This window comes from Temnothorax curvispinosus, unplaced genomic scaffold (genome assembly GCF_003070985.1).
Source record: "Temnothorax curvispinosus isolate PA1 unplaced genomic scaffold, ASM307098v1 QBEX01012990.1, whole genome shotgun sequence".
Classification (NCBI taxonomy): Eukaryota; Metazoa; Arthropoda; class Insecta; order Hymenoptera; family Formicidae; genus Temnothorax; species Temnothorax curvispinosus.
Genome location: NW_020222770.1, coordinates 567,844 through 589,622, shown reverse-complemented (window position 1 = coordinate 589,622; position 21,779 = coordinate 567,844). Strand labels below are relative to the sequence as shown.

The window sequence follows — 21,779 nt, the reverse complement described above, 5'->3', positions numbered from 1 at the left end:
TGAGTCGATGTGTTTATCCTTCGAATGCGTAGGTCTAGGTGGACTCAAATCGAGATTATCATTGATCCGGTTGGTATTTGTCTCGTTAAGATTTCTTGTTTCTTTATCAACAGGACGATTAATAATAGTTAAATCGCCTTCGTCGTTCTCGGTTATAATTTTCCACCTTCTCTTATCGGTAAAATCGACCGGTCCACGTTCGTCAACTATACCAGCAATTTGAGGAGCGTCTTCTCCCTCTAAAAGGATATCGAATTCACCGTCTTCAATGGGTCTCATATTCCTCAAGTCTATATCGTCATCTATAATTTTCACTCTGCAAAAATACGTCCACCCGTTTCATGATCAAGTCAGAAATCTCCCTTTCCAAAAAATATTTTATAAAGACGAAGAAAGCTGTAGTAAAATTTAAGAAATCTTAGTTTCCAAATTAGATGTTGAAATAATTGTGCAAATATTAGTCGCTATGTATACGTAAGTTAATCTGAACGAAAAAATATGATAGAAATGTAAGTCCCGAATAATCAGAAGTTTTCAACATTATTTTTAAGGTATTTTTAAGGTATCGTAAAAATCATGAATAGGCTTATTAAAAAAATAATATTTAATAATTTCATGTAAAATCATGTAAAAAAAAGTGTAAAAAAATAATTCGCGATGATACGAGTGACATAAACGTGTTAACTTTACGTTTACACAGCCTCCGTTTACCTATATTGCATTCCAAAGCATCATGCACAGCTGACAACATAACCTAACTTCGATGCAAAGTATTCATTGCTGAAGCGAATTAAAATACTTATAAATTGGGTCTTACGTTTTCGCTCCCGTCTTATGCTTCTTCTTCTTCTTTTTCTTCTTTTTTTCGTCACCATCGCCCAAGGTATACTTTTTCAAATATTCCTTCTGACTGATTGCTTTATTCTCCATCATAAATTTCTAAACTATAGACAGTTAAAACGCGCGATGTAATGAATCGTTAAATTTTCAGTCACCGTGATATAATTCAAACTATTTTTTTTAGCTATCAATAATAAACAACAACAATAAAGTATTATGCTGTACTGTTGACACCAAATCGATAACACGCGGCCATACTAGCCACTAGCCATACGCAGCACGCAGCACTACGTTGCCCAACGTGGATAACTTCGTTGTTCCCATGGTGTAAAGAACTGTAAATAGACAGGTGAAGCATTGCGCATAATGGCGGCAGGTTTGGCGGTTAAACCAATCAGGAGGCGCCCCGTTTGTAGGCGCTCACTTTAAAGTGGATTCGATTATAAGAAATAAAAATGCGTGAATCATGTAAAATTTTAAATATATATTTAATGAAATATAATAAAACCTGAAATAAATAAATTAATTAATGACAATTAAACCAACGAGATAAATTAAATATTGCAAGTTGTGGTTTCAATTTTTACAAATTATCGCTAAAATTAACAATCTTTAACATATACAAAGTATCAGGAGAACAAAAATTGCTGTGGAAAGATATTATGCGCTGTTTAAAATCTAAGAATCGCAGAATTCGGGATTTTAAATCATAAAAATTAAAAGTCTTGTAAATGGACAAAGTATCAAGAGAAATAATCGACGAAGAGGATGCACTATCTAAAATTCCAAGAATTGCGATTCCGAGAAAGCATCTAAAATATTTCTACTTCATAATTTTTTAAGGAATTAAGAGATCGGCAGTATAATTTCGGAGTTATATTTATTAGTTGTAAGAATTTCGAAAGTTACTTTTAGATACTTAATTCAAAGAAATTAAAACAATGTAACATACAAAATATTGAACGATGTAAAAATATTTTAATAGTTGGAAAACGTTTTTTCTTACAAGTTCGTATGTAATGCTATATTTATGGCTAGGCGCAATGTTTGATTTTTTAATTAAAAAAATACATAAATAATCGTATTATAATTTACGTGGAGCTTATAGACTATACAATAAACAATACCTTCCGCATTATAACGCAAGAAAAAGAGAGAGAACATTACGTGGCTGTCCACGTCCTACAGTATGCAGGCACTGCATGCACAGTACATGAGCGGGTACATTATTTTAAATCAATTGATCACGTCGTCAATTGATTTAGAATAAAAATATCTGATTTGGTTAGTTCAGGGGAAAACTCCAGGCATCGGGGGTTATTCCAAAGTTATAGATCCCTAATAAATTATCTCTCCGTTATTAAAATAAATGCGCCTTTTTTAAAAACTATAAGAAATACCGCATAGAGAAAAAAAACTAGCGCTTTCATCGTTTTTATTGATAATTGCAACTTTTTAACGCAACAGTGAGACTAATGCAATGTATACCATGATTTAAACATTCAATGCTAAAAGCAGCAGTTGATTAAAATACTGCCATTGGCCGAGTATCAGGCAAGTGAGACCAGTCCAGACCGGACTGGATGGGAGGTGGTAGAGAAGCAACCAGGTAGGAAGGTAGGGAGCGAAAGTGAGCGCGTCTCCAAGAATGGGCAAGAAGGTGCGGTGGTGACCACTCTGCGAAAACGGTGACAGAAAGTTTCGCGGTGGGCGACGATAGAGTCTGGAGTATCGCTACTCGATCGGTCTTCCCTCGATCGCCTATCGATCGTAAAAACAAGGCAGAAAACAAAGCGCGTGCCGGAATGTGCCGCGCGTTGAGAAAAGCGCGACGATGAGGTGTATCGTGATATCGTAGCTGGTTGCCAATCCGCCAGCACGCGCGGAAGGAAAGAGAGAGAGAGAGAGATTGCGAAGGACGGAAAGGGAAAGAGAGCCGCGTGCCATGTTACGAACGTGTTGCTGATGCGATGCAAGCCAGTGATTCTCACCTCGCATCACGAGGTAACGCATGGAAGAAGAAGGCTGCTCCTGCGCGTTCCTCGACGTGTATTCAGTGAGCGTGAAGCCGCGGTGACGTAAACGTGTGCCCGCACGAACCGTCCTTCTTCGTCCGCGAACACATAACGAGGCAGCATTTCCCAATTTCGTCGGCGAGATGACGAGAAAACTCAGCAAGTTCTTGATACTTTTCGATAACACGAATCTACTGTACTTTCCTGGCCACTTCTTGTCCGGCCGTGTTCTCATAGAGCTGGACGATGAAGCTTAGTAAGTAGTGCCTTATAAAAAGTCAAAGAAGGTATCGAGTTCATGGTCGAAATAATTATTTTGTGCGTAAAGAAGTGTATACGTTGGAGAAAAAAATTTTTTTTACCGTGATAGCTAGATTTACGTAGATACGCGCTAAATCTAATAAGTAACACAAGTTTAATGATGTGGGGTACGTTACCGTAGCGTCTCGGGACTTCATTTCCATGTTGTGGGAGAAGGTGTAGTCCGGGTACGCAGTCAACGTGCCGAGAGAGTTTACGACAAAGAGAATTACATCGATTTTCGCATGCGGCTGTTGGGTGAACCAGGTGAATTTATTACTTCGGATTACATTGCGTTTACGCAATTTGATGATTATATTTTTTTAACGTTTTAAACTACGTTTCTGTCTTTAAGTGGCGCGCTTAAATAAATTATGTATTATTATGTATATTATACTGTACGATAATAGCTTGACAAAAATTTTCTCTATAATAATTCGCAATGACATAATTAAAAATATGACATCTTGACATTTTTTTAACTTAATTAAAATTTAAATTAAAATTTAAAAAAATACAATTAATATTTGTATGCTTTTTTTTATTGTAAAACGCAATTTTTAATAGGCGAAGGACCATCATTGCTCTCTCCCGGAATACATAGCTTTCCCTTCAAATTGGGGTTACCATTAGGTCTACCATCTACTTTTCTCGGAAAACACGGATGGGTGCAATATTATTGTAAAGCGGCTCTTCGCGAGCCGGGTGGACTTACTCACAAAAATCAACAGGTCTTCATCGTCATGAATCCGATCGACTTAAATCTGGAACCGCCGATATTAGCGGTGAGCGTTTGCATTATGATAACCGACAGATTAATATGTCTGTAGATATAATTTATCAGCGGGTGTTTTAAATTTGTCGACACCGACGGTCAGCAATTTCACTAAAAAATAACTATTACGAATAAGCAGTTTCCTAGATAAACATCTTCACATAACCGATTCAGACCAAAGAAAGTGTTTCGCGCGTGCAATTAAATGAATACCCCAGCGTTCATTACCATAACCGAGACCCGAATACTGGTCATCGACCTGTATGGAAAGCGTTGCAAATATCTTGACGCAAAGTAAAGAATTTAAGGAGATTATATATTCGACATTTGATACAGATGAATTTAAGACTCGATAAAAAAAAAACGCGAAGCATTCCAATTGCGCGATATTTGTATTGTGTTCTGCGCCAGTTGCAACATAACGATACTCGCTAGATCGTGATGGAATCACCGCCCATATACTCTGGCAGCGATGCATTTGCATCTCTAGAAAAACGCATGAGAAAATTTTCGCGTTGGCGGACAGCATTCAATTGTGACGAGCATTATTCAATCGCAGATAGATAAATATCGCTCGGTGAATATTGACGATCGGTAATTTTTGACACACCCTGTTTTCTGAAATATCGTTCAACTTTGATTTTGAAAATTTAACTCGAGCCATTTGAAAGCGATTGTTTGAGTACAAATAAAACGTCTTCGTGATTGAACAGCAACCTGCGAGGCAGGAGATCGAACAGCGCGTGGGTGTCTCTTGCGTGTCGGGTGGTCCTGTATTCTGCAGAGTGAGTCTGGATCGGGGTGGATACGTACCTGGGGAAACAATTGGTATTTCTGCGACTGTCAGCAATCGCAGCAAGGTACATTGTAACTATAACAATAGATGTAATTTCGACGCTTTTGATAAGTACAGTCGCGGCGTCAAAAGTACGAAGAACAATTTGAGAATTCGAATTAACAGGTGACGATGAAGTCGACCAAGGCGTCACTCACCGAAACGATACAGTACCTGTGTCGGGGTAAAGTACTCGCCAGCGAGACTCGCGAGCTGGCTAGCGTTTCTAGGGGGAAGATTCGGCCGGGTGAGGGCGAGGAGTGGCTAAACGAACAAATGTACGTTCCTCCCTTGCCGCCGACGAATCTGAGAGGGTGCCACTTGATCAACGTTCTTTACCACGTTTATGTGAGTGCCAAACAAAGATGTATACATTTCATTTTCAAGCGTGACGCAGTTGCGTCAGAATCGTCGCAAACGCGTTGGAACTCTTGAAACTTATCTCGCACGATTAACATTTCCTCGCAGTTCGTCATAAGCCCGAAGAGTTTGGACAAGGAAATCAAGTTACAAATACCGATCGTGCTGGCCACGTACCCCCTGAGGCCGGAGGGTGCACCAGCTGGTACGGCGCCATCCAAACGGGGCGCCCATTACCCATCGACGCTACCCATCTTCCGACCTTGGCTCGACGACAAGGCGTTCGAAATACAAGAGTGAAAGCTTAACATTACGTATCTATTATTGGATTATTACAAAATTAGTGCCTTTGTAAAAAGGTACTAATTTTCTATGATCATAGAAAATTTTATGACTGCAGCTGCGCCCGTGAGCTTACGATTATTCCGCCAAAAATCCTCACCGATTCTTGTATTGCTAGTCACAGCAACGCTCGTATAAAATTTCGAAGAATCGATGGCGATCTTTGAAAATACCGTATCTGGTGCAATTATATGTAGCTGCTAAAAAAAAATTTAATGTGCATTAAATCTTACAAATACTGACAATACGCTAATCGCTAATTGCGTTCATGAAGAAACAGATGTATAAATTGTATAATATTGTATAATATAAAATAATTGAATAACATCTTTTACACAAAATATGCGGAAAACAAGTATAAAGATAGGACGAACTAAAATACATTTATAAGGAAAGAATATATATGTATAAAGGAAAAATCGTTTAATGACAGAAAAATTTATTTTAAAAAACATTCAATTATCCATCTCTCCTTTCAATTTCGCCAAAACTTGATTTGTTGTAATTCCCGACACCACAACTATCTTTTGCCGACTTCGAGATCCCTGAAAAAAAAAAAAGAAAAGTTTAAAATATATACGAGCTAGTGAACTGGAGTAAGTTAACTGGGACACTAACCCGGTCTAAGGATACATCGGATTTTCTCACTCCAAAAATCGAAGCTAGATATTTTACGAGTTCAGCATTAGCTTCGCCTTCCGTTGGCGGAGCGGAGATTGCAATGCCTACTGCTTCGTCGGAAATATCTATGGATATTCATTTCTTTAACAATAATTATGCGATTCCGTCAATAAAATTCTTTTTCTTCTTTTAGACAAAGAATACACGATAACGCTAGAAGCGCTTTTTTATATAATAAAAAAATTTTATTCAACGACATTTCTTATTACCGGTTACATTGTTACATTTCGCTCCGGGTTTAGCCTGAATTTTAATCGACACATTTCCGTCTTTATTTAAGACCACAGGTCCCGTAGATGGAACCTGCAAAACAATGCATTAATAGAGGCAATTTCTCGACACACTTGGCGTGTGTAAAAGCGCGAGCAAGCAATCAACGTCCCGTTGAGTATCTATTATTATTCCCGGAAAAGCGAGAGGTTGAGTGATCACCGCATAAATTACGCGTTGTTTCTTAGCATAGTAGATTCTTGTTGTTTTCTTGTGTGCAAGAACCATACGTCTTTATTAGCACATTTAGCAAGATGAATTAAATATATGTACACGCTTCTCGCTGTAAAGTTGCCTCGGCAATTCAATATAAAAATTTTTATGGCCCTCGGTATCCACCATTGAAATATTAGGTCGAAAGATAATTTATTTTTGGAGTAATATGCATAATCTGTAATGATTCCCGCATTATCCTGCGTACATCAGGATACGACAATATTAAAGATCAACCCAGGAACAGGCGCCTGACTTTTTTCGCATATAATCACCTGGAGTAATATTTACACTCCAATTAAAAGTCATTGATATTTATTAATATTATAATTATATATACTATAATTTATTAATATTCGAGGACAATATGTATATAGATTTACTCAATATTTTCTGAAAAAAGTGAGGAAACAAAAAAAAATATTTAAAAATGGAAGAAGCACATTAAAATTCCTGTGACGTGTGAGCTTTATTTTTTTTATACTTGGATGTCAAAATTACTCCAGGCGCCCGTTTCCGAATTAAATGAGAGGTGAGATCTTTCAATGTGCCGCATTCTGCCGCGCTTATTGCCACGTGCTAAATGACAGCAGATTCCACAATTCCATCCACGTGCAATAATAGACCTGTTCATTTTTGCTCTTTTTCTTCTCACATTGGAAAGAAAGAGAGAAAAGATGAACTGTGCGAGAAGTCTGCGCAACTTCGCAATCGCGGTGACGACGAGATAACCAGTCGTATAGTTGGCAGACGTGGCTAGTCACTTCTCTGCTTCTACCGAAACGGAGCGGCCGGAGATAGTAAAGTGTACATAACAGAAAATGTCACGTTTCTTTCGCGATAGGTGATCGAGCATCGCGGCGAGCGAGGAATCGGTAAGTGCGGTCGTCAAGACGATCACTCACATCGGTGCTCGCCGTCTTCGGTGCCTTCGCGCTCTTCGTGGACCGCTGTTTCGACATCTCACGCGTGACGATTAAATACCCGCAGCCGCTTTTAAACCGCGTAAACATGTGCTCCCCGCGAAACCGCTTATCGTCCGTTCTCGCGAGATTAAAAATACACACACGTGCGCGATTCGTTTCGTACTATTACGGCCTTGGAATGTCGATTATTTTGATGTCTCTTAACCTGGATCTTAATAGTTTACACAGTGATTGCGCGCATGTCTACTGCCAACTGAAATATAGTAAACAGTATAGTAACAATATATAGTATCGTGAAACACGTGCCCACTATTTTCGAATGCAAGAAAAATCAATAATACAAATCAAACTCAAACTCGCGAATAACAATCAAGATTTACATATCACAGGTCAATATGCCGAAGAAATTTGTGGGTGAGAACAGCAAGGCGGTTGCCGCCCGAGCTAGAAAAGCTGCGGCCAAAGAAGCCGAGACTATAAAAAAGGCAAAGGAAGCGGAAGACAGAGAATGGGAGGATAACAATAAACAAGTATTGAAGAAGAAACAGAAGCAAGTATGCATCTATAATTAATATTAACATTGAACATCAAAAAGACAGCCGCGGTATTCGGAACGAGAGCCGTAATGCACATTTTATTATAATGCAGGAAGAAGTCGAGAAGAAACGTCAACAGCAATTGGAAAAGAAGGCGGAGGCGAAAGCTTTGCTCGAAAAGGAAATGTCAACTATAAAAGTCGGTGGTAAGCAGCCAGCCTCGAAACTTACTAGAGCCGAAATCGTTGCTGTCACTGAGAAACGAAATCAAGTGGCTATGAAGAAGAAAGAGGATGAGAAGCCGATCGAGGAGAATTTGAACAGATTGATTTTGGAAGGTGAAACGGCTCACAGTATAGACGAGGCTATATCTGTTTTGAGGTAATTACGTTCAAGACATTTGAGAGCAATTTGTGTAAAATCTATGTGCGATTACAGGCTGTACAATTAAGTTTTGAAAAATGTCGATATTTTATATTCCTAGGAATACAACAGTTATATTTCATTCCTTTCGTTATCTCGATTTATTATCATTTCTTTTTTAGCTCAAAGGATCCCGAACTTGATCGACACCCGGAGAAACGGATGAAAGCCGCATACGCGAGCTTCGAGGAACGAATGATGCCGATGATTAAAGAACAAAATCCTACTTTGAGATTGAGTCAGTTGAAGCAAATACTTAGAAAGGAATGGATGAAGTCGGCTGAAAATCCGCTTAATCAAACGTTACTGAATCGCTGACGATCACCATGATATCAAACGCGACACATACTTGCACATTATTGACTGATTATTTAATTTTGTTAAAATAAATAAATGACATTGCAACACTGCGATATAATCATCTGTATACAATTTTATTTGTAAAACATATAACTTATATTAAAAAGTACTGTATATGAAAAATAACGATATATAAATCATCTTTGGTAAAATCTATATGCTGTTCCATAGCCTCTGTTCAGTATTTGCTGGATCACTTTGAATAACTTTTTTATCTGATACGAGAGAGCGAAATAAATTTTGAATTAAAATTATTTTAAATGAAAAGACATAAATGCTTCGTATATTTTATGTCTTCAGTTCACTTGGAATATTTATATTGAAAAAGTTCTCTCAGGCATACTAAAGATTTAAGTTTAAAACATAATTAAATAAAGATATTCTTACTTGACAGTACATATTGAGTAAAAGACAATTTATATTAAAAGTTATTTCAAGTGATCTAGACAAATGAGACATTTTGTATTTATTTTATCTGTACATTTTTTCTGTATATCTCTGTATAAAACTTGGCACATTTTTACGAGGCCACACGAACTTCATTGATTTATCGTATCGTTCGACCGAATTGAGTCTTCTTGAATTATAAAGTATCTTATTTTTTAGTTAAATATTATATCTGACTGATAATTAAACGTTAAATATTATATCCGACTGATGATTAAACTAATTGCTAAGCAGTTTGTTAATCGCTTGAATCAATTTCGATATAATACAGCATTCTAGACATTATTTCTAGAATCAGGATGTTACTACTGCCATTTTTTGTTCTTCCACAAATCTATAAAACAATGTATCATGTGATTCAGTTGTTGGGGACATTCAGTCATTGGACTATGACCAGCCATTGGAATAGCTTCGAGGAAAGCCTTCACCATTGTCTAAAAAGTTCGAATTAAAATCATTAGATCTTGTTTTTTGGAAAAAAGTTATCTAGTTATAGATAGATATATAGTTTTAGATGGCATGTATAATCTTTAATTGGATGATCGGTCATGATATAAACTTACCCTTTCCATTTGACACTCTTGTACTAGCGATACTTTGTTGTCTCTTAGTCCGTGCACCAGAAGCGTAGGTGTGCATATCTTCCGGTGGAAGGCATAGTCACCCTGCGGCCAGTTCATGCCTTTCAATACGTATTTCATGTGCGAAGGCCATTGCTCTATCGATTCTTGACCGCAATAAGGATGTTGTCGGCCTCGCGCAGAATAGAGAATGTCTCGATGAAAACCGCACATTAGTAGAGGCGCGAGAATCGCCCTGAGACAACAATGACCCGCGCATTCCGCGCTCGGCGGAGCAAGAGGAGTTGGACCGCCGCCCGATATTAGCACGAGCTGATGGATATTGCTATCATATTTACAAGCTAACGCTGTAGCAAAGCTGCATCTGAAATTTATAACATATTAGGATATTCGGATGTCAATTTCATTAATATATATACATATAATGCCATGATATAAAAAAATTTAACTTTGTTTACTTTTTACAAAACTAATCATTCGAGATAAATTATTTAAAATTTTTAAAAGTAAAAAAAAAAGAAACATTTTACATAGCACGATTTTAAACAAACCGCATCTTACCCGTAATTATGTGCGACTAAGACGCACTTCTCTCCGGGTTTGAAAGCGTAATGATGTAGGACCGCGTCCAAATCCTTGAGTAACTTGCCGAAATGATAATCTCTAGAACGTCCGGGCGCTGAGCTCATTCCGTGCCCGAGCATATCGGGAGCGATACAGGGATAACCGAGGGAAGAGAAATACTGCAGTTGATGCTCGAAGACTTCTGCCGAGGAACCAAAACCGTGTAGGAAAACTATCGTTGGTTTCCTATTCCTTCGAAGCGTTACCGAATCGCGAGGACTTTGTTCGGTATTTTTCTGCGAAGAGATTTCATCGCACTCTATCCATTTCTTGCAATCTTTGAGCTCGATGGGAGGACTTTCCATTAATTTTACACCGATCTTTGATAGAGTTTCCTCGTACGGTGACGAATCTCTGCCATTGCTTTGGAATTCCAGGCGTAGTTTCTTGAAATCAGTCTCCGTGTCGACGGTGTCTTCCAGTCGCTCCATTTTCCACTCGGGATCAGTCGACGATGTCCCAAGTTTAGACGAAGTTAGTACAATATCCTGGGAGTCAGTCCCACGTTCTCCTTCTAATGGAACCGCTTTTTGCGAATTTTTCTCGAAACTATCCTCCTCCGCGTTATTCGTCGAAGGACCTCTTCCCAACTTCTCATCGATGATTCGTAAAAGAGACTGCTCGAAGCTGGGTTCTTGATCAGGTAGCTGAAACTCGATAGTCTCTACGCTATTTATTCCGGAATCCACGCAATCCAATTTTTCTGGAGAAATGTTTTCCGTCGGTATTCCAAGGTACAAACCTGCTATTCCACAAAAAAAGTACAATAGTAATGAAAATGTTTAGTGCGTGTAAGAAGGATTTCGATATTAATGAAATGAGAGATATAAATAATCTCATTTTCCCTAAATATATCACTTACTGTGTTTTCTCGCAGAACAATCGAACTCTAGAGAAGATAGTTCATCCGTCGAACCGACGAAAGCAGGATTCACGTAACCCTCGCCCATTGAAACTTTAGCGAATTGCCTTTTACAGTCATTTTCTGTAGTCCATTGTTCTTGCGTCTTATCCGCTAGGAGACGGGGATTAATATCGATTCGAAAGGTGTCATCTCTGTCCTTCTTCGTCGATATTTTCTCTTTGGATTTATCAGGTTGCGATCTTATAAAATTATTTTTCGTTCGCTGCCAAGAATGTTGAACAGTATTCTTTTCTGCATCAGTTATATGTTTAACGGTATCGTCCAGCACCTCTTCCAGAAGTGTATTGATATACCTAATAACATTTATTTTTTACCTTTATAATGCGTCCACCTTCTTAATTTATCAAATAAAATAGAAAAAGACAAAAAAAAAAACGGAAAATTCAAAATATTGCGTTTAAAATATATTTATGCGACATTTATTATTAGAAATATTTCTTTAGTGATAATTCAGTAGATTTTTTTGGCGTTTTATTTTTATCTACTATCCTTATTAAATTGACGAACTTACCTTTCCAAATCCTTGACAATTTGTTGCTTCGCGCTGTGTTCAAACGGCTGACGATCCGTCGAAGACACCGTCGTCGTCTCGTTCGCGCGATCGTCAAGTTCCGAGTTGCCCCGTAACTTTTGCAGATTCAGCGAGAGTCGTTGCTCCAGTTCCTCGATGCCGCGCGCGTTTTTCTCGGCCTCGCAGAGGCTCGTTCGGATGCGATTCAATTCCGCGGATATTATTCGCTCTTCGGTGGTGCTCAGCGCGCCGGCGGACTGGCGGAAGGAGCACCTGCAGTTTCCGGACGGATGCGGCCTCCTGGCCCATCGATTGAAGAAATTGTCGTTGACCGACTCCGGCCGGTCGACCGCCGTACTCTCGTAGTACCAGCCGCTCCTCAGGGTCGGCCTGAGTACGCGCAGCGTGCGTCGCGGTGCCACGATAAAGAAATCGCAGTCGGGCAGCTCGATTCTGCCGGGACTGACTCGGTAACGATTCCTCCAGCACTCGAAAACCTTGCCGTACCAAGGAGACCCCACCGGGGTCTCCTCTACTTCCGTTGCCATCGTTTCTCCTTCGAGACCCGCGGCCGAATCATAAATACAGCAGCATAGCCGGTTTTCGAAACGCCGATCACGCGACTGCCATAGCACCGTATTTATGTTCCTAAGTCGCAGCCTATATGAAATAAATAATATCAATATTTAGTGCGTATATTTAGTTCTAAAATTTCAAGTTTATTTCTCTAAATAAGTCGAGATTTGTATTGTTTTTTCGATGTATTTTTCTTGCACTGAGAAAAAAAAATCGTAGATTTAAAGAAATATTATTTGATTCAACTAAATGCAGTGGTCACGGGCTGTCAAGCTAACATTTGTTAATTCAAAAAATATTATATTTAAATAGATTCAGAATTTCTTGATATTACTCACGTATATTTGATTTAAATATATTAATATTTGCATTAAACAAATCACTACAACTAAACGAGTTTAGTCAAGTTTACAACATTTTTTTCTCAGTGTGCAATTGCATGAATTGAGTAAGTAAACAATATCTCTGTTCAACGATTCATTCAATTTTGTGGAAAGTTTCGTATTCAGCCCCACTCTTCTTATGAATTAACAATCATTGATCTTAACGGTTAATTAACTGTCAACGAAATCGCTACCAAATACCACTCAATACACTTTAGATTGTTAATGTTATAATTATGGATCGGCGAGTTTTTATTGCGCAAAGAGCGCACTTTCTCGATTTGCAACGCTTTTCCTGCGTGTTCCCCGTATTCGGTAAGATTTTCCCCGCGATAAGATTTCCCCGCAAAAAAAAACGAAAGCGTTCTTTCCACGGTGGAATAAATCGAAACGACTTCGAAGGCATATTATTTTCGAAAAGTGAAACTCTATAAATACACGCACGGATTCCAACTCGTTTTTAAAAACGAACTTGAGTTACACATTCTGGCGACAATGTAGACTTTGAATAACAGCGAGTGCAAATTACGAGCATAATAATTTCAGCTTACAGAAGGAGTTTAACGAATAGCTAATTGTACATTCTTTTACAGCGACGTAAGCGTATCCTATCTATCGGAACAATCTTCTAGTTAACCATACCAGGAAAATATAGCGTCAGAGCGTATAATGCGCGTATTATTCAATGATTTCACTTTTTTTCTTAGAAATATATGCTATTAAATATTTATTTCTCGCTTTTTAAACGCTTCAGCGAGAAATAAGACATAACGACTGTATCGTCTGGAGCGTATTAATCCGATTAGATTGGGTGAATTACCTACGTAGGAGTTTTAAATGAATTTTTACGCAGAATTGTTCTTCGAAATTATTGATGACTAACGCATACTTGAATTTTATTAGATTTTGACATTTTAAAAGATATGGGAAGCCGCGATTGTTTTCGAAAATACCATGCTTGTTTCGAAAGAAAGCGGAAAGAACTCTTACAAATATTGCTTCCTAAAGATCAAGGGTGTTCTGCGGAAGTGCAGAAGTATTAATTACCTTTTTCAAGCGGAGCAGAGCATGTGCATAACAACATTGCGTACACCAGTCTAACGAGTGATACTTCACGACACTGAGTATCAAGCACAAAACGTTCGCTTCGGTTGTCGAGATTCTCGCGAGAGTTTAACAACTGCAGTCTTGCGACGACGTGATGCGCCCGGGCACGATCGCACGCGTCCTGCCGACCACTGTGTTTTCGCCGAGAAGCGTCAACGACACACGCGATGATGATGGTGATGATGATGATGATGATGGTACGTCAGGACGCGGGCGTCGTCTATCGGAGCTCGCAGTCGCACGGACTCGCGTCGAATGGTACCACCGCGGCGGGGCATCGCGCATTTTTTTTTCGTGGACGTCTCTCAGCCGGCAAATTAAGTCGGGAAAATTGAGGACGATTAATACTTAAGGCACGCAGCACGTCGGCTTACACGGCAGCCATTGTAAGCCTCGAACACACGGATGGGGCCAGTACGTTCGAGAGAGAGAGGCCTGCGGTCCCCCTACCATCGGTAGGGAAGTCGTTCGTATACAGGGCGTTTAGAAAGTCCGCATCGACCTCACCAATCTGCCTCTAGCTCGCTTGAAAGCACTGTTAAATGGAATGCCTGCGATATGTGCATATGTTCGCTAATAACTTATACTGTATCTTAGTTATTCGTAATCCTCAAAGTTGCGAATCACATTGTACTTGAGACGTTGTCTAATACTAATTTTATGACAAAGAAAAGTTTGAGTATTGAAGATAGGAGTGCCAGGGAACGAGCGGTCTAATTCCTACTTTGTCGCCACCCTTTGCTAAGCCTTTCGTCAACAGCTTTGTATACGTATCTGATGGGTAGCGGTATTCTCCCTTGAATGGAGACTTCCATGACCGGAAGAGACCTTATAAACTACGATAAATCACGTACGTGAACGCAAGCGTGAAAGATTTTATAATCGCACGACCTATTAAAGCGGCTCGTGACGACTGCCACGAATACATGTACAGTAAATAACTGTACTAAGATGCCGGGAGCGAAAAAACGGAGTACATCGAGAAAAATCAAGTTGATAATGCAATTTTCAGCTGCAATCAGGCTGCTCAAATAACAGTTTGTTTCCAAGAGTGCAAGGATAAATTAAAATTCTAAAAGTGTATTTATTCGCGAGCAACTTTATCGATGAGCAACGTAAATAAAGGAAACGATAGGATATGTTTCCTGCTCTATAACCCAGATGATTATGATAAGACCGAGTGTCGCTGACCTATTCGAAGTAGCGATTTCATCGTTTCTTCATTTGCTACCAGGAGATCGATCATCTACCTTCGAAATCTTAAATTCGAAGCTCTAATTAAGACGGTGTATTTACAAAATTATTTATAATTTCGTTCGATCGTAATGAAGCGAACGTTCTGCGAGCAACGTGACTCTGCTGTACCATATCGCAATTAGCAAATGTAATTTCTTCGAGCGCGCGTAAAAAAAATTCGCGCGGTAGTACACATACGCGGGATGCGATAATGACACGTTTTGAATACACGTGTTTGCGGGACAAACGAGTTACGAGATAGCGCTCGAGGAATATTACGAGGAAGAAAGGTGCAAGTAGTGAACTCAAGACGCGTCTTAGCGCGGACAACTAAAAATAGAGAAGCATTTAAACGGTAATTCGCTCGGAATGCATCGCTGCAAAGTAGAAAAGTACTTCTATTTGCATTAATAATTTCTTCGTATCGTCGTATCAAACGTTTGTTGAACTATGTTTATTTATGATCGCATCGTGAACGCATCGTGTCTGCAGGTAGTGCAATATCATTATCGTTACGAAAGTGTGTTTTAGCACTTTGCAACCCCTGCCTTCGTTACGCCGCGGCGCCGCGCGTACCGCGGCTCTCGGAGAGGCTGCGGACATAGCGCGGACGACAGCTTCGCGGCGCGGTGCGGCGCGGCGGCCGGCGTTCCGCGATAAGCAGTGCAAATTTGACGTTGCACTCCGTTGCCAAGAGGCAGATAACAATTTACGCGTTAATATATTAGCCGACGTGCGACGACGTATCTTTACGAGGGCGTGCGGCGCAAACATTTCCAACTAAGACTTTGACAGCGCAAACGCTGTCGGTATAATGGTCATTAACCCCGCAGCCCCGGGTATACGCGGCTTAAGGTATAAAGGGTTGCGTCGCTCATCCCGCCCGATTACTCCGTTGTGAGAATCTCGGCGCTATGGAAGTGACGCATACGCTCGTCGTGTACCTTCTCGTCGGTTTGAGCACGCTGTTGGTGCACGCCGAGAAGAACGCCGGGGGAGTCACCGAAACAACGATCACCGAGGACCAGCAAAAGGTGTACGACGAATGCCGGAATCCGGACTACAAAAAATACGTCAAGTGTTTAATGAGGCCGAAGAGGCACGGTCATCACACAGGCCACGGAGACGGGCTGCCGGAAACTGGTAGATCAACTAAATCGCTATAACAATTGAGATAAACATGGGAATTCGCGTGCCGCTCGGAAGCCTCCGTTCAAACATATTATGCAACTGCAGCTGTTGCACGATCACTTAGAGAGATAAACCGTCGTATTAAATTAAAATTACTGGAACTTTTATAACGTAGCAGACGCAGTTGCGCAACGCGGTTAGTCATTAGCGCGGCTTTCAAGTACGGTGCGGATAAGTATAAGCGATACCGCGACGGCCTTTATTGTTATTCACTTAATTATACTTGGCTATCTACATGCTGTATACTAGCTAAGTGCCGTACATTTTGTTCGCGTCACAAAGAAAATTGTGCCGTACTGCCGCAGGCGATAAGCAATAAAATTCTGCAGATGCCGCTCACTGTCTGGAAACGTGTCTAAAAAAGTGCGATCATCACTTGGATCACGATTGCGAAAAGAAATGTGGCTACTGCACGAAGAGAACCAGGCATAGACATCAGATCATTACGGAATACGAGACGGAATGCGAATCGGGAAACTGCGGTTCAGCTGACGGCGGGTTAAGGACTACTAACATAACGACGAATATCGGCATTAACAATATCATTAATCCTTTTGGAGGCGTTAATGGTACTGGAATCAATATTTTTGACAATCGTACTGGACCCGGAGGCTGCTGTCGTGAGTTAAAATCTCTATTTATTAACATAAAATCTAATTTATATAACTTCCCTAAAATGCAACAAAGAGTATTTTAATAAAATTGGGCTCATTTCCGACAGCGCCCGGTCGTCCTTGCTACCCTGGTACTCCTCCTTGCTACCCTGGTACCCCTGGCACCCCTGATGGTATCCCTGGTATCCCTGGTATTCCCGGTGTCCCCGGTATCCCCGGTATCCCCGGTATCCCCGGTACTGGACTCGTATCATCGATTCCTATAGTACCTCAAATCTCGTTAGTTCCGCAAATTACATACGGAGTAGGAATCGGAACTGCAGGTGGGTGCGCGTACAATCAGTGGCTTTGCATTCAACAAACTGGCGTCCAAGGAGTACAGGTAGACATATTGTATCGAGTCAGAAGTGTATCCTTTATATATTAAAAGACAATATATATAATCGTAGTTTCCAAGTGTGCAGCCTGACTGCTCGGGATGCGGCCATCCTGTCTTGCGTTACAAGTGTGATGTAAATTGTTACGCAACTTACACCAACACAGCAACTAAATCACCTTGTAGGAGCCCGGAATGCGTTGGTGGTGAGCATTTATTATTAACTCGTTAATCAATACCATAAAACTATCATTAATCAATATCAATATCATAAAACTATCATTAATCAATATACCAATATCATAAAACTATCATTAATCAATGCCAATTATCATCAATTCTTTGTTGTCCGTAATCAATAGCGTTGACATTTCTACTTTTATTTACGCGCGTTACGCAAACGTAATATTATTTTATATTTTAGGTTCCGCGTAAAAATATCTCGGATCAAAGACACAATTTTAGGAACGGAGAATATTTTATTGATCGCCCGTATTGTTTATATTTATGCAATCTATAGCTCACGCTAACAGTGGTGAACTCGATCAGAGATTTTGTAGCCGTGAAGTAGCCATAGATTTACCATAAAACAATCCCTCACGTACTATTCGCCGAAATAATTACCTATGTAACGATCAGTTTTGCAACATTAACTTATGAAATAAAGGCAATATTATTTTTCTTTTATAAATATATATATATCCTACATTCCGTATCTTATCCTGTATACATTTCGTATTTTCCATATCGTATATCTCTAATATTCTAATGATTTGTGTTAGTGTGATTAAATTAATTATCAATTTAATGATATATCGTACTGTTCTAGCTTTAGTTGAGACTGCGTTTTGAGATCGTTAATAACGGTGGGCGTGGTTTGTTAGGGCGAAGAATTGTACATAAAATTCACGCGAATAATATTAGGCTACCAAGACCAATCCTGACCGTAAACTCGTTTTCTCTAATTGATCGTACATCATATCGATCCTGTCTCACCTATTATTATTGTTCTTTTTATAAAGATCTTGTTTCGATCATGTCCACGTTGAAATATCGTTGGTGAATTATGTTGATCAGTTGTGATGTAGAAAAGAGTATACTGGTAAGAGCGCGGCCATGTATATCTGGTTGTCAATCTCCTGGCGCAATACAAAGACTTTCCGTCGCGATTAAATAATAACGATTAAAATTATTTAGAAATAAATTAAGTTATATATTCTTTCTCTTAGCCGAATGTGGAACCATGAGAATCGAAAATTTGTAACAAATATGAAACAGTTTAAAAAAAATTGTCTGCAGATTTATTATTTCGACATATGGCTGGAAGTAGCGTTAGAATGTGATGTATGTAATGCATGTAAATAAATGAATAGTCGAATTGAAATCACAGACGCGATTGCAAAATTTGTCTTGCGTTATGCGTAACGTATCGACAACCGTTAGCACGCTGCGGTCGCCGGCATCGACTGCGTCGCGTGGACAAGCGATGTGCTTTCGAACCCCTACGGACAAGCGAGTGCGAGAAGGCTCCGTCAGGTGTCAAAGCGGGAACAGGTGCTGGAAACGTAGAGCCACAATATTCAGGTGCATCGTGGCGAAAGACTGTGACATCACAACGTTTACGAGAAGGTTGAGCGCAAAACGAACGGAACTGTTTATTTTTTATTCGCATTTTTCATCGTGCCATCAAAGCGGGATGTTGAAAGAGATTTTCTTCGAGACGATCAACGATACGAGAACGAGAAATATTCGAAGTTTTCCATAGAATATTACTTTGGCTGATACTCGTGTAGGTAAAAAAAAATGTTAAATGATTATCTGCTCAGTCTGTTGAGGGAAGTATAGGTACACGGTATGAGTAAGTGGCGAGTAATTTAATTTGTTTTTTGTTTCTGTCAGAAAATTATTTAACATTTTTTCTACGAGCCGAAATAACAACTTAAAAGCAATCGGTATTTACGATAATTACTCGATCACTTTATCATTATCGCGTTCGCACGTACTTCGAGAGGAGATTCCAACGCGAGTCTGAGCCGCCCAGACAAAAAATACTTGCAGACGTGAACCTATTACCTGCCTTTCGCAATGCACCAGCTTCGATAAGGTTGGATAGCGAAAGTACTTGTAGCATCCCGAACAGGCGCAGCGTGGGAATAGCAACTTGTTTCTCCTACTACCATTTTTCTCTCAATTCCGAGGCGTGGATGGATCCCTTTCTAAGAGAGTTAAGTGCGTCGTTAGCATGGTTCTTGCCATGTTCCGCGGATAACACGACGAGGATAAAAAATTTTAATGCACCAGGGGAAAGGAAAACGCGGTTTTCCATCGGTCGATTTTAGCGCGCGTTAAATGTAGTCCGTCTTTCTTCGCATCTGCAAAAACGTCAGCGTAAAAGTATCGTTGTAACATAGAAAGTTAAATTGCAAGAGAAGACGGATACAAAATTAATTATAAACGTCACAGTTGACTCTTTCGTATAGAATGTGTAATAAAATATTCGATTGTTGTAAAGCCGAGGCGCTTACGTTTACTGATCGGCATTGAAAACGTCATATCGGAGGAGACCCGGAAGTAAATATTCTACGAGGGAGTATTTCACGCGAGGAAAACATGTAAACGCAATATTTTACCGGCATCGATAGGTACATACACAACCCGAACAACTATACGCTAGGCGGACTTGCCCTTAAGCGACGCCTTCCATCGTTATTGTATTGTTAGAGGAGACAGCTAGTCCGTACGTACACACGATGCCGTCACCGTATACGTTACGTTGTGCCACGCCAGTTTCTCGAATGATAAGAATGCCGCGTTTCCCCGTGGCGAACTCACGGGCCGGACAGCGTGGGCCGTCTTGCCTCCGAACAATCAAATTTACTGCGAGCGCGCAGAGGATTGTTCCTGTTATTTCAGCCCACTCCTGCGTCAGCGTTCGCCAATCAATTTCTTCTTTCGTTTTCGAAATTCTTTTAAAAACGACCTCTCTATGGCTACAGTCCATTTGCTACGAATGCTTTGAAGCGTTCTTCTTCTTCTTCTTCTTTCTTCATTGAAAGAAAGGAGAAGAAGAATGCTTCGAAGCATTTGTAGCGTTAAGTGGACCGTAGCCTGTATTGGGAAAGATCTCTAATTTGTTTGTTCTTGAAAAAAAAAATTAATACTGTGTGCATAGAAAAGATGAGAGTTATAGAACGTTATGACTTATTTAAGGAAGACATTTTATAGTCTATATTGTAACCAAGTACTGAGGAAGTATATTCCTCGCTTCCTTTCCTTTTTTCGATCTACACCTGGCGTGAGGCTTATCAAGCGCATGACGACGGACCACCCACGGATATGTGTATCGGAACCCAGGTGGAATCATTAGAGCGAAAGATCGGCGCGTATAGCAGACCGCTAACATCCGTCGGTTGGTGTATCAAAAAGTCATATACCGTCAAGCTGTCAAGTTTCGCTCTATACAATATATATTTTTTTAATAACTCTCCGTCTATTCTCTGTGTGTACTTTGCGTAAAAGGATTGAAGGGTACGCCGCATGATATTGCGCCAACAATACGCTGCCCCCCTTTATCTCCCCCCCCATAAAGAACATTAAATTTTCACGGTTTGTGAACTTATTTCCCTGTAAGGCTCGCAGGGTGCCCGAAGACGCCCCTCGAAGTCGCGCGGCGCGTGCCATCGAGCTCGAATGAGGCTTCCAATTAACTCGAGCACATGTCATCCGCGCGGGTCGACTTCCTGCGGTTAAGAATTTTGCCGGAACACACTGGGCAAAATGTTAAATTAGTGGAGCGTGCGAAGTAGGGAAATAAGACAAAGACAAAAATATATAAGAGATCTTACAAGCTTATCTACTTAACATCTTCGCGCATTTCTGGTCTTTCGCGCGGAACTCTACGTAAAAACAGTTAGGTAATCTTTGTACAAGGCTGAATTTATGTAGCGCATCCGATAGCCCGGATAGCTAATCGATTATTTACATAAGGTCCGTCGGTGGTCGCATCAAGATCGTCATCGGTTGAATAATTCGAGGAGTCGCTGGCCTGTAAAATGACTACCACCGTGGGCATCGTCGAGAGCGAAGTGGAAGTTCGTTGGGGACGGCCCACAGTCAAGGGTTAGCAAAAGTCCGTTACAGTTATTCCTTGAAGCAATCGTTCAATCGGGGAGCACTAATGAAATGACCGGTAATCGATTTGAACGATGTTACACGCACGTACACCCCGCGTGTCACATTTGAAGCTCGATGCAATCGAAATTTTCAAACGCAATCTTTTTCGAACAGTTCAAAATACGAGCTAAGTACTAATTTTCAAAATACGAGTACTAA

The 21,779-nt window shown here is 40.1% G+C and overlaps 7 protein-coding genes across 10 annotated transcripts in view; 4 read left to right on the top strand and 3 right to left on the bottom strand.

The window, feature by feature from the left end:
* The window catches only part of LOC112462984 (BUD13 homolog), a 2,848-nt gene extending 1,735 nt beyond the window's left edge, over window positions 1-1,113 (bottom strand). The window contains exons 1-2 of one of the 2 annotated variants that reach the window (XM_025029097.1): window positions 818-1,113; window positions 1-316 (exon numbers count right to left, since the gene is read on the bottom strand). The exon at window positions 1-316 is cut by the window's left edge and continues 443 nt beyond it. In XM_025029097.1, coding sequence (XP_024884865.1) covers window positions 1-316; window positions 818-933 — 432 coding nt within the window. In that variant the 5' untranslated portion in view covers window positions 934-1,113. The remainder of the gene's footprint in view (window positions 317-817) is intronic. The other variant, XM_025029098.1, reaches the window with a different exon arrangement.
* LOC112462981 overlaps window positions 1-21,779 on the top strand; it is an 84,981-nt gene that overhangs the window by 51,379 nt on the left and 11,823 nt on the right. The window lies entirely within an intron of this gene.
* Window positions 2,413-5,894, top strand: LOC112462992 (arrestin domain-containing protein 2). Its single transcript, XM_025029107.1, has 6 exons — window positions 2,413-3,111; window positions 3,298-3,422; window positions 3,723-3,940; window positions 4,644-4,790; window positions 4,892-5,113; window positions 5,234-5,894. Exons 1-6 carry the CDS (start codon window positions 2,999-3,001, stop codon window positions 5,423-5,425), a joined length of 1,017 nt encoding a protein of 338 aa, XP_024884875.1. The 5' UTR covers window positions 2,413-2,998; the 3' UTR covers window positions 5,426-5,894.
* Window positions 5,872-7,940, bottom strand: LOC112462999 (UPF0235 protein C15orf40 homolog). The gene is made up of 4 exons (XM_025029115.1): window positions 7,537-7,940; window positions 6,358-6,451; window positions 6,086-6,213; window positions 5,872-6,012 (listed from the first exon to the last, which is right to left on the bottom strand). The coding sequence occupies exons 1-4, from the start codon at window positions 7,642-7,644 to the stop codon at window positions 5,923-5,925; spliced, it is 420 nt and encodes a 139-aa protein (XP_024884883.1). The 5' UTR covers window positions 7,645-7,940; the 3' UTR covers window positions 5,872-5,922.
* LOC112462995 (coiled-coil domain-containing protein 124) lies at window positions 7,374-8,948 on the top strand. Its single transcript, XM_025029110.1, has 4 exons — window positions 7,374-7,506; window positions 7,947-8,111; window positions 8,206-8,474; window positions 8,639-8,948. The coding sequence occupies exons 2-4, from the start codon at window positions 7,953-7,955 to the stop codon at window positions 8,832-8,834; spliced, it is 624 nt and encodes a 207-aa protein (XP_024884878.1). The 5' UTR covers window positions 7,374-7,506; window positions 7,947-7,952; the 3' UTR covers window positions 8,835-8,948.
* On the bottom strand, window positions 9,320-15,806 carry LOC112462983. 2 transcript variants are annotated; one of them, XM_025029096.1, is made up of 6 exons: window positions 13,971-15,806; window positions 11,965-12,624; window positions 11,391-11,746; window positions 10,466-11,270; window positions 9,887-10,268; window positions 9,320-9,757 (listed from the first exon to the last, which is right to left on the bottom strand). In XM_025029096.1, exons 2-6 carry the CDS (start codon window positions 12,510-12,512, stop codon window positions 9,629-9,631), a joined length of 2,220 nt encoding a protein of 739 aa, XP_024884864.1. In that variant the 5' UTR covers window positions 12,513-12,624; window positions 13,971-15,806; the 3' UTR covers window positions 9,320-9,628. The 2 variants fall into 2 exon arrangements, with proteins under 2 accessions (XP_024884864.1, XP_024884863.1); XM_025029095.1 differs by having other exon boundaries at window positions 10,466-11,273; window positions 13,971-15,805.
* LOC112462993 lies at window positions 15,915-18,138 on the top strand. The gene is made up of 5 exons (XM_025029108.1): window positions 15,915-16,409; window positions 16,787-17,077; window positions 17,179-17,453; window positions 17,521-17,653; window positions 17,872-18,138. Exons 1-5 carry the CDS (start codon window positions 16,181-16,183, stop codon window positions 17,880-17,882), a joined length of 939 nt encoding a protein of 312 aa, XP_024884876.1. The 5' UTR covers window positions 15,915-16,180; the 3' UTR covers window positions 17,883-18,138.

What these genes read in the sequence shown, in the direction of transcription:
- LOC112462999 (XM_025029115.1), bottom strand. Translation starts at nt 7,644, where the DNA reads ATGTTTACGCGGTTTAAAAGCGGCTGCGGGTATTTAATCGTCACGCGT. An exon ending in CGAAGACGGCGAGCACCGAT is followed by an intron (nt 6,452 to 7,536) that starts GTGAGTGATCGT and finishes ATTGTTTTGCAG; the next exon opens with GTTCCATCTACGGGACCTGT. An exon ending in CCGATGTATCCTTAGACCGG is followed by an intron (nt 6,013 to 6,085) that starts GTTAGTGTCCCA and finishes TTTTTTTTTCAG; the next exon opens with GGATCTCGAAGTCGGCAAAA.
- LOC112462995 (XM_025029110.1), top strand. Translation starts at nt 7,953, where the DNA reads ATGCCGAAGAAATTTGTGGGTGAGAACAGCAAGGCGGTTGCCGCCCGA. An exon ending in TGAAGAAGAAACAGAAGCAA is followed by an intron (nt 8,112 to 8,205) that starts GTATGCATCTAT and finishes ATTATAATGCAG; the next exon opens with GAAGAAGTCGAGAAGAAACG. An exon ending in GAGGCTATATCTGTTTTGAG is followed by an intron (nt 8,475 to 8,638) that starts GTAATTACGTTC and finishes TTTCTTTTTTAG; the next exon opens with CTCAAAGGATCCCGAACTTG.
- LOC112462992 (XM_025029107.1), top strand. Translation starts at nt 2,999, where the DNA reads ATGACGAGAAAACTCAGCAAGTTCTTGATACTTTTCGATAACACGAAT. An exon ending in CTGTCAGCAATCGCAGCAAG is followed by an intron (nt 4,791 to 4,891) that starts GTACATTGTAAC and finishes TCGAATTAACAG; the next exon opens with GTGACGATGAAGTCGACCAA. An exon ending in ACGTTCTTTACCACGTTTAT is followed by an intron (nt 5,114 to 5,233) that starts GTGAGTGCCAAA and finishes ATTTCCTCGCAG; the next exon opens with TTCGTCATAAGCCCGAAGAG.
- LOC112462983 (XM_025029095.1), bottom strand. Translation starts at nt 12,512, where the DNA reads ATGGCAACGGAAGTAGAGGAGACCCCGGTGGGGTCTCCTTGGTACGGC. An exon ending in TTGTTCTGCGAGAAAACACA is followed by an intron (nt 11,274 to 11,390) that starts GTAAGTGATATA and finishes TTTGTGGAATAG; the next exon opens with CAGGTTTGTACCTTGGAATA. An exon ending in AAGAGTGTCAAATGGAAAGG is followed by an intron (nt 9,758 to 9,886) that starts GTAAGTTTATAT and finishes CGAACTTTTTAG; the next exon opens with ACAATGGTGAAGGCTTTCCT.
- LOC112462993 (XM_025029108.1), top strand. Translation starts at nt 16,181, where the DNA reads ATGGAAGTGACGCATACGCTCGTCGTGTACCTTCTCGTCGGTTTGAGC. An exon ending in AGACGGGCTGCCGGAAACTG is followed by an intron (nt 16,410 to 16,786) that starts GTAGATCAACTA and finishes AAAATTCTGCAG; the next exon opens with ATGCCGCTCACTGTCTGGAA. An exon ending in TGGACCCGGAGGCTGCTGTC is followed by an intron (nt 17,078 to 17,178) that starts GTGAGTTAAAAT and finishes CATTTCCGACAG; the next exon opens with CGCCCGGTCGTCCTTGCTAC.